This window comes from Rhipicephalus microplus, chromosome 8 (assembly GCF_043290135.1).
Source record: "Rhipicephalus microplus isolate Deutch F79 chromosome 8, USDA_Rmic, whole genome shotgun sequence".
NCBI classification, from domain to species: Eukaryota; Metazoa; Arthropoda; class Arachnida; order Ixodida; family Ixodidae; genus Rhipicephalus; species Rhipicephalus microplus.
Window position 1 is genome coordinate 17729428 of NC_134707.1, and position 10911 is coordinate 17740338.

Consider the following 10911-nt stretch of genomic DNA (forward strand, 5'->3'; position numbering starts at 1 on the left):
TTATGGTTTTTAGGTCCACTTGACACACTGTTCTAATTTAATACACAACGTGGCGTTAATCATGATGATGATAGTTCATATTTTAGGTGGCGCTATCTGTCAGAAACTTTACAAACAGTTCAAACGAGCGTGTCCAGCACGTTTAACTATTGCACAGCACTGATGTGCGGCATCAACGGAACCCCACATAAATACTAGTTACATAATTAATTTTACTATTTGGCTGAAGAGGAATGAAAAACATGCAACACACAATTGTTTTGTTCAGTTTCAGTGAACAGGGAGTTATTCACTGGTGAAACAGCTTATTCAAGTAGTCATTTGCAACACCACGCACTTGCATTGGCTTTTCTTCCTTTAGGTAAAGGAGACACAGTCGAATGCGGATATATATAGAATGTGAAGGAGGTCAATAAATAATTCTATATATAGCGGCTTGGATATATAAAATATGTTATACACCAAAAATATACTCAAGCAGATTTTACAACTGTTCCATGTACACAGTGATTCGTTATATGTGGGTTTGACTATACCAGACAATTATTCCAAATTATAAAATAGTGAACTTAATAGTAAGGTCATTCCATGACTTTGCAAGCATAAGTTCCTTGATCCATCAAAAGTGTAATAGCTCTTTGACTTCACTGCACTTAGTTTTGTTTTTTTACAAAAGTCTTTTTGTGGTCATATTATTGCTATTTTATGACATGGTTTCCATATTTGAATGCATTATGCTTAGTTACAACTTTAGAAAAAATGTATGCTCCCCCCACAGAACCACATTGGGTCTTCCCTTCCCTTGCAATTGACAGTCGTAATACCTTGTTTCTGCTCGTACCGTAAACACTTCTTCCTGGCTACAGGTGACTGTTCAGCAAAACTGCTCCTGCTTTTCAACATTATTGCACATGCGTCCTAACAGGAATTAAGCAATACAGCATAGCCAGTGCATTATGGTTTTTCTACAGCTTATTAGCATGTGATATGTTTGTCATTGTACTTAAAAAAAAGGATTTATCAGTAATAAGTACTCATCTTACAGTAATTTGAAAAGTGAAATTCTGATCAGTAAGACAAAGGGTAGTAAGGGAACAGATTGGAAACCGTATCATAATGATTTTTCCGAAACCACAGTTTTTTCCAAATGCAGCATGCCACAACTACACCCAAGGAAGTGAATAGCTAATCGAGCAGGCCACGGCCGGCATGAACTTCAAAAAAAATTTGCAGCCCGTAAATACCAGAGCAGTGTACCACAAGTTATGAAATCGTGGGACTACGACATTGACACTTCTGGCCAGTATATCTTATAGCGCTGAAACATTTGAAGGCTTGACGCAGCAATCAAGCAATATCCAAGACGTTGTGCGGCTAAAATATGCGCAGGCTGCCGCAATACGTGAACTTCATCATCGCTGGAAAAGGAAACACGGCCGCTACTACGTCACCGTCGAAACGATAGCACAATTCGCTAATCGGCCTCTCGCGGAGATTCTTGAATGTGCAGATTCGACGCGCCAAGAGCACACGCCAGCCGATGACAGTCCGCAAACTTCCAAATAAGGGTAAGCTTCACTCCGGCGATTCTATTGGGCAACATGTGGTCACATGACAAGCCTTAGCCGTGTTGAGTCATCACTACGTATTGCGTGCCAGCGCGTGACAATCTAGTTCTTTCATAAAAGAAGTATACCGTTGCGCGTACTTTATCATACCTACTACAAATAAAACATCGCACGTGATACAACTTTCTATCATAATTTTAGTAATATTTAACGTAGATTAAAAAATTTTAGTTACCCAAGTTGACACTTTTTGTGTGTGGCGGCATAAGTTGAAAAGAAAACAAAGAAAACAAACGCCCAATCGAGGACGCCCTCTGTTGCAGCGCGGAAGAATACAAAAGTGGGTGCGCTGCAATCTTGGTATAACCACCCTTCCCGTTTGCGTCGAGAGGCCTAGTGTGAAAACAAGGACTTTGGTTACGTTGTGCCCTCGATAAATTAAAAAACAGCCGCACTATGGTAAGTACTGCAATATTCTCATTAACCACGCGGCCTGTGATTGATACGTAGCGTTCGCGTGTATCCGATCGCGGTGCCAGTCGTTTTTCTTTAGAGGGGCGAGGTTTAAAAAGCCGGCGCGGATGACGATACCGGCGTTTTTTGTGCCATCTTCCATGCCACGGCTGCTCGGAAGCCTACTCCTCCTAGCTAATTTTGGCAACGCTAGAAGGGACATGCATTACCTCCCGTGTTTCGTCTCGCTTACTTAGATTGCTTCTCTTTAATCGGTACGCACAAGCCGAAGGCAAGTGTTAGCGTCGCCTCTCCGACACACTCGCGGGAGGCGGGGGGGGGGGGGGGTGTCGTTCGTGTGGGGCTTCTTCAACGTAAACCTGGGCGGCTTTTTTTTTGTTGTTTTTGCTTTTTTTTCCCGTCCCCGCGACTCCGGTCACTGCCATGGTAAGCGGTCATGTTGCATCCGCAGCACGGGCGCGATGGTTTTCTATTCGTGCTGTACGGTGCTGACTTTCGAATTCCGCGGAGTCGAGCGAACGTAGCCCCCCAAAGGGCGGTTTCTTTCGTACCCGCCAGGCCTAACGCTGTAGCGATGCGCCTGTGTAGTGTTGTCCTGTGTGAGCGCTAGGCCTAGTCATCGTCTCCTAGCCGGCTTTTTTTGGCATTGGTGACCGCGCTTCCGCGGGGTTGTTGGGGGGGAGCCGTCGGAATGTAGAATGCCCGTGTGAAAAACTCGGCTGCGTTAGCCCCGCCAGTACGGCTCCCCAGGTTTATTTATGCCGACCTGCTATCGGATCGGGCCGTCATAGCGAGTTTTTAACTCTGGTACCACACCTTCGTTCTGATTGTTTAGTGGAGTACAACTGAGCTCCTGCGTTTAGCTTCGCAACGCACACACGCACAAAAAAAGAAACAACGCGGCAATTTGGGACTTTCGCTAGCGTAATCGCTCATTTGCGACCACGTTGTCTTTTCTTTAAAATACTGATTCGCTTTCGTTACTTTCGTGAGAACTCGTTAAAAGAAAAACGCGACGTTGGCACGCACGGAAGTCGGCAACGTTTTTGTTTGTTTTTTCACACGGGAAAAAAAGAAATTGCGCGCGTTCTTAGCTCGAAATTTGCCTCGTTGACCCCTTTTTTTTTACTCGAAAGCGAGAGGGTTGAAAACGAGACGGTTTCCAAGCTCCGCCGCCTTTTTCTTGAAATGAAGCGTCAGACAAAAAAAGTGAGAAAACACGAAACGTGCTTTGCGATTTTTGAGTGTTTCCTGGTTCATTTAGCTGTTAGAAAAAAAAAAAAAACCCTACTTCCGTGGTTTAGGCTGGACGGGAGTGCTGCTCCCCTTCTCGGCCAACTGACTCGTCATTTCGCTCGCAAGTCCGTGCGTTGACTCATCCGGCTTGCCAATGAGGCGGTTGCGCCGCCTTTCCATTGTGCGGCTTGGCCGGACGTCTTGCAAGAGCGAGATAGCCGAGTTCCGGCGCTTGCAATCCGGCGTTCGGCGCGATTACGGTACAGCCAATCGACCTTCACAGGTAGAACGGTGATTCTGTGAAGTAAAGAAAAGCAATTTGAAAAAGAGATCCGCGAAAGGTTTCGCTCAAAGCAGTGGTGGGTGTGCATTGAAAACACTCCCCTCCAAACGACGCCTGCAGGATGTCGCGTCGGATCAACCATCTCAACCTACCCAGTGTGTCGACTCGACAGTCGCATTGAATGACGCCAGCAGGATATCGCGCAATCGCGTCAAATCAACCATCTCAACCCGCCTAGTGTGTCGACTCGACAGTCGCATTCTTCTCGCACCCGTCATCTGCGGCCTCTCAAACGTAGCACGAGTTCTAGTGCAGCTCCGTTGGCGTACTTGTGTGTAAACTAAACGCCGTTATCTAAATTGTCGGGATGCAATCGGATCGCATCGAATTCCTTCGCGCACAGCGTGTCGATTCTAATCTCGTTCACCTCGTGAATGTCGGGTGTGACCCTTAACCGTGGTTAAGTGAGGCTCAGTTATCATTGTTTGTGAAGATCAGAGATCAGGCTTAATCTGGCCCCTCAAACACCAGTGTGTAGGGAAGAATCAGTGGCTGGTCATTCAATCTAGTGCGCCAACCTTCTAAGGGTCTATGAAAACTCTGTTTTGACTCCCTCGATATTGTGCAGGAAGGAAACGCAGGCATTGCTATACGTATTAATATGTTGGCTATACTTGGGGACAACTTCCTGTGGCAATGAAGGGAAAGCTACAGGGGGCGGAGCTACAGCACATGTAGACCTCCGTTTAGAAGTCCGACTTGACTCGCTTTTCAAATGCTGGCCATGTTCGAATAATACCACTGCATAGAATTTGCTACGTGTGCTTACACAGACATTTGCAAGTTAAAATTCGACACAAGCTCCTTTGGAGACGCGTCGCAACAGCTGGACGGCAACGAGGTCTCCTAAAAATGAAGACTCCGTTTTAACTCTTAACATGCACCTAAATCACCCAACATTGTCTCATGGTCAAAAAACTCAAAATGACACTTCATGAAGCAACACATGTTATCTCCTTAGTTCAGCCGACTGCTCTTCATATAAAAACGGCATCCCGTAGACAGTGGTATTGTTTTTATCTTCACGCATAAAACTCGGGCCATTTGTGAGACTATATTCTTCAGTGGTGGCACACCCCCACTTAAATTGCGTAGTCTTCCCTTCATTGGAAAGTTGCCCTCGATTATAGCATCTGTCATTGACTGTGAGTGCTGTTGCATTGATTTATTAATTGGTGTGTGGGGTTTAACGTCCCAAAACCACCATATGGTTGAGAGAGCCCGTAGTGTGGGGTCTCCGAAATTGCATCAGCTTATGTCACTATCTTAACGATCGCTGGTGCACCAGCTGTTGGACCTATTGCAGTGCTACATAGATTTTGCGATTCTTTTCAAGCATCTATGCTCATTTCCTGGTGAAAGTTGTGTACGTGTAATGTTTTGATTCAAATTTGACATAGATTTCCTTATGCCTTTCTGTTAGGACATCTAGAGTTGGGAGTGCTATCACACTTGGCTGCCACTTTTAGCTTTTATACCTTCTAATTGCTGTGCTCAGTGTCTTAATGCATATGACTGTACGTCCAGTCAGTGGTCCAAGTTGCAAAAGACTTGGTGGAGTGATTGCAGGACTGTGGGACCACATAACTGCGGAAGGATATAAGTGTATGTAGCAAATATCAGCCCCGTGGGTAATTGAAGATTCTGGTCGAATATTGGTGGAATATAATGTACGACTAGACAAGCCAGGTCAACAAAGTATGTGCCAGGAAAGGGACAGCAGTACGCATTCTGTACACTAATTGTGCATTTTCGTGGTAGCCACAACGTGGTATGAATAGTTCCGGTACCATAGACTGATTCATTGAACATTAACAGCAGTAGTGGTTCCTCAACTGTCTTGGGCCTGTGTTGCACCATATTGTACTGCTGTAATACGGTGCTTGCGTGCTGTATGGGGGCAATGAGTGGGAAACTCTGTGACGTGGTTTTGTTGTGAAAGTGTAAGGCAACCTGGTTTAGTTTCACGGAACTTAGTTCTTGCAAAACGGCTAGGAGCCTTTGCAATATGGTATTGCAGACTTGCTTGATAGAAACCTGTTTACATTGCCCGAGGCCTGTATTCTGAGATGTTAATTAGGCAGATGGTCATCCTTGAGCATGATAGGGCAGTTTCACTTCTGAAGACCTTGCCACATCGCTCTCACTGCACTATGCCACACTGTTGCCTAAAGTGGTAGTCTTAAAATATGACCCCACCTGCTAAAGTGAACCCCTAACGCAAGCTCGATTTGTGTAGTCGCGTCAAGCAATCTTTGACAGGCGAGTCAACTTCATTTGATGTGAAAAGATTAGTCATCGAATTAGTAGTTCAAAATTAGCAGGCATGTTCAGTTGTTTTGCTTCACAGCACAGGCACATGGTTGCAATTCATGTGCTAATGTACGGATGCTTGCTTGTCGTGAGTTACTATGGCTATGATGTACCTCGTAACCTGTGTGAAATACTTTTGGTTGTTAGACCTGGTGATACAATTGATTCAGTTTGAAGCTTGCGTATCGATTCTTGCTCCAAACCACATGGAACTTTGTCAATCCATCCACTGTGCATGCCCGCTCCCACGTGGTCGGCATTTCTTGGGTACAGTTCATTTTTCAACTGGGCTGGCTCCCTTCTGTCAGGGAGTATTTATCTGGTCGCCGCTTATTCTCGGAGTTGAGGCCCGCGCTATTTTCAGAAGGGTGCTTTCCCCCCCACCCACTCTTCTGCGTTGTCCGCCGCTGCTGGCATGGACCTCTTTGCCGGCCAAGTGGAGAAAAAAGCGTTTTGGCGACGGTTAGTGCAGAGTTGGATGCCTGTGGCAGGCACTGCTTGGATTCGTCGGGACGCCCCGCCACGAGACTTTTTTGCTCGACTGTAGCAGTTGTGCGGTGACGGGGAGATGGGGGGGCAAATGCGAATGTCAGCACAGTCTTCCACGGGCAATGCCGCTTTCATTGTGTTGGGCATTTGAATAAAACTGCCTTCCATGCACCACTTGGGGCTGGCTCGTTTGGCATCGGCTGCAGTTTAAGGTGTTTGGGTTGCCAAGATTTAGAGGTGGCGGCTGTGCTTGTCTCGGCATGCTTTGATTGGTTCCTCGTACTTAGCTGCACAAGACAGCTTTTGCGCCAATTATTTTGCTTCTCAAAGGGGTTGTCGAGAACAAGCACTCTGTGCAATGTTTCACTTGCAGTTGTAGCAATAAACTTGAAAAGGAGTACCACACTTTTTGGAAATGTCTACTGCAAGGCGTGGAGCGAGTGTTGCGGAGTCTTAACGTGCACATATTGTTTTTTTGTAGATATATAGTTATTGAACTGCCTGCATTTTTGCTGTAACAACTTGGTTGCATATATGCTTCACTCATCAAATGACTCTGAGATTAGTTTTCGAAGTAAGCTTTTATGAGGCAAGTGCAGCAAAGGAGGCTACCTTTAGGGTGAGCTTTGGCTGTTTGACTAACCATTTGATGGATTACATGGCATTCAATAAACCAAAACTGAATGTGCCACAACCTACTCGTCGCTAAAACCACACTAGTGTTTACGGAGGTGTGGTGACTTGTCATTGCACGCATCACGAGGTAGCCTCAATACTATCTCACAGTCGGCATCATTATTGGCTTGTTGACCTTGCCACCCTCATTGCTGGCAGTTTGGCAACAGAAAATTGAGCTTGTTACCTTTCCTTTAACACTACATAGCAGTTCACATTTTTGTGTAAACCAGGCTATTATTACTCGTTTTTGTTATTCAACACTTGTGTAATTGTACTGGAATGGGTTGGCTAAACCTATTTATAAAACCATAGTTTGTGCTGGTGTGGTTCCCTAAATATCGCTCTTGTAAGAACGTACTGCAAAGGACATACTTGTGCTTCAGCTTGTCTTACGATCTTTGGAGTGTCACTTTTATTATTGTATTAAGCCAAGTTAGCTAACCATGAATGGAGTGTCCCTTTGACAAGTGTACACTCTGTGCTGGTCTAGATTCCGAGGTTTTTTTTTTTTCTTGCGCAGTCTTCCGGCGTGACAGTCTCTAATGAAGCCAAGACAGTGTATGAGGAGGTGAAGAAGGATAAGAAGTACCGCTACATCATCTACCACATCAAGGATGAGCGGGTCATCGACGTGGAGACCACGGCAGAGCGTTCGGCCACCTATGCGGACTTTTTGGAGCAACTGCAAAACTACAAGAACGAGTGCCGCTACTGTGTCTTCGACTTCCCCGCCTCCATCCGCGCTGAGGGCGCTTCTGAATGCGCCATGTCCGTCGACCGCCTTGTCCTCATGACCTGGTGAGGGCCTGCACACCATTGGCATCAGTGTGTATGTTTGGTAATGTCTTCAGGGTCATGGTCTTGAATTTTCAATTACTTCACTTATGGATTTACCGAAGGATGTAGGTTGAAGGTACAATTTCTAACCGCACATTCGTTTCCGGTTCGGCCTTCCATTCATTTTTCATTTTTTATCTCTCATTCAAAGCTGTAAGCGAAGTTTTTTGTACTGTTCCACTTTGTTTCACTTAACTGATAGGATACTTCAGTGTGGGATAGCTTGCAACAACTTGTCTGATAAGGATATTAACCCTTTCAGCCCTGGATTTTTTATTTTAGTCAGATACACTTTTTGTGAGCGTTTTTCTCGTAGAAGACCACAAACAAAAAATTGGGCCAGCCACTTGTACAAGCATTTTTGGATTAATTAATGTGGCATCAAATTAGGTAATTAGGGCCCTGTGATTGGAAAAATAAAAAAAGTGGCTTATTTTTTTCTGCCAATCAATGGTGCACACAAAATGGAAACCAACGTCTTACTTTTCAGCCTAATACTCACTGAAACAGCATCGGTACGTCGTCCCGAAAATGGCGCTTACCCGCCTCAACTTACGCGCCTCCGCTTCACGGAAGACCTCGGTCACGCTTCTTCTTTGTGGCTGCTACCTTCACAAACATGCCGCAATATTGGTGTCAATTGTAGTGGGGATCATTGAAGAACTATGCCCCCAAGAATGAGCAGTATTGGTTACGTTTCCGAGATACTATGGGAAAATTTGTGCGGTGGTGTCAATTGTGTCAATTGACACCGCCAGGGCCGAAAGGGTTAAGCCGTGTGTTACAACAAAGCAGACCGCCCCCTTTCCTTTGTTTTTAACCTTGCTGCTTGAAAAGTCAAGAATTCGCAATATTTGCGTTGCAGTATGTGAGGGAAACGTGTTGTACTATACACATCTTCGCATCCCCAGTGACTATGTTCCTATCTTTATGCATATGGGGCATGCTTTAATCGGTGCTGTTTCAAAATGAATTGCACCTTCAGCAGTTAGATGCATAATTGGTCGAACCACTGTGCTTGCCAAGTAGCAGAATGAAGCCCGTAAATTGGAATAGACTTCACATGGCTTGGGATGCATCTTATTGTAACGTCAGACATTTGGTACTTCCAGTTTTCTGAGAATGTACAGTGCTCATGGATTGAGACACGAAAATTTAGGGCTAAGTTAGTGTCACATGTGTGCAATTTCGTCTATAACTTAGCAAAACCAAAATGGCTTTTGGCGGCCACGTCTTTAGCAACATTACACAGTTTGTCGTGAGCAGTTGTGCACACCAGTTGGTACAAGTTTTGGCGTTGCATTTCACTTCATCAGCCCCATACGTTCTTTGTTCAGCAGCAAATGTTTGTGCTGCACGGTTTGTAACCGCGTCATCCACAACCAATTTGGCTCGTTTAAAAGATGGTAAGATTGTCATTATTTGGCTCCCACATGTAGGTGCACAATAGCAAATGCAGTTGGCTTTACAAGAACCGTTGGTTCAGCAGTCAATGCAGTAGTGACTGCATATTTAACATGTATTCGTACAACGGATCAAATTGTGATCAGAGCCCACAAATTGAATGTCAAGCATCCCAGCTTAATGCAATTAGTGAGTCCGAAATAGCCTGTTTGGCCAGTAATTTATGCATGATAGTCATCACGTGATGATGGTAAATATGATAAAATTTTCACACCTTCCATCACCGTTGACTTGTGCAGGTGTCCCGAGCAGGCAAAGATCAAGCAGAAAATGCTGTACTCCAGCAGCTACGACGCGCTCAAGAAGGCCCTCGTGGGCGTCTACAAGTACGTCCAGGCGTGCGACTTTGAAGAAGTCAGTCAGGAGGCAATAGAGGCCGCCTTCCACTCATCGCGCAAGTAGGGACATACGCAACACTCGTCACGAGCTGAGGCACCACCCTCCTTTTTGTTTTTTTGTTTTTCTTCGCCTCTACAGTTTTTTTTTTTTTTTTCAAGTTTACACGAAACAAGGGGGGTCGTAAAGAAAGAAGTGTCCACTTCTGATCGACATGGAAAGTAAGGAAGCAAGCAGCTGGAGCGACAACAAGCGTGTGCACGCACTCTCTCTGCTAGAGTGTCAAGACCGGCTGCGCCTTTCAGCGCCTTTCGTTTGCGGTTGTTTCTGCCGGTGGGTGCTTTCCTCCGACGGCTTCTCATAATCGAACCCCCGGTACCCTGCTGTGCCGAACCCTGGCGAACTTCGTTTTTTTTTCCTCCACTGTTCGATTATTATTCTGGATGTTCACGTTTAACCACTTCTTTTCAGACTCCTTCAACGTTGAACAGAAACTGCCACGCCCCTTCTCCGCAAAAGAAGTGTAAAATTGGTTGATAGTGGACTGCATTACTGGCACTTTTGAGACTTCGAACAAGTTTCATTGTTGTGTTGTTTTGCTCTTTTTTTCTGTGTTAACCAGTAAAGCAAAGTTTCACTTGGCGATCTTAATATGTTCAAGCACTTTGCGTAGCACAGAGGCGTTTTGAATGGCTGGTGTGAGCGGTGCTCATTTGTTAGTGTATAATTGAGCTCTACAGCGCAATTTTCTTCCCCACTCTTAGCTTGGGGGCAAAGGGGTTAAAAAAGGGGGTTTCAGGGTTCCTTTTTATCAATGTTGTGGTCTTTTTTCTTCTTTCCTGGACGCTTGCTGCAGTTCATTCAGCCAATTATTTTTCACAACATGTGCTAGTGTGTTTACCCGCTAATAACTATTTATTGAGTCGCGAGGTTGTTTCTATTGTTCTCCACTTTTTTTTTTTCCTGCCGGCATTTTCAATTAAGTTTGAATGACAGTAAATTTATTATTTTGAGTGATGCGCGCGGTCCTTGTCCCACTTTTTTTTTCCTTATCCAATTGCTCTAGGCTTCTTTTTTATCTCGTATAACTGTGTACATGGACAAGTGTGAGGTGTGTTTTGTACACCGGCAACAAACGAACATGCTCTGGATAAATAATTGCGGAAGCAAGCC

The 10911-nt window shown here is 45.0% G+C and overlaps 1 protein-coding gene across 2 annotated transcripts; it reads left to right on the forward strand.

The window, feature by feature from the left end:
• Positions 1-1887: 1887 nt before the first annotated feature.
• On the forward strand, positions 1888-10383 carry tsr (Cofilin/actin-depolymerizing factor homolog tsr). 2 transcript variants are annotated; one of them, XM_075871194.1, is made up of 3 exons: positions 1888-2027; positions 7622-7899; positions 9642-10383. In XM_075871194.1, the coding sequence occupies exons 1-3, from the start codon at positions 2025-2027 to the stop codon at positions 9802-9804; spliced, it is 444 nt and encodes a 147-aa protein (XP_075727309.1). In that variant the 5' UTR covers positions 1888-2024; the 3' UTR covers positions 9805-10383. The 2 variants fall into 2 exon arrangements, with proteins under 2 accessions (XP_075727309.1, XP_037272210.1); XM_037416313.2 differs by lacking the exon at positions 1888-2027 and adding an exon at positions 2446-2468.
• The last annotated feature ends 528 nt before the right edge of the window (positions 10384-10911 follow it).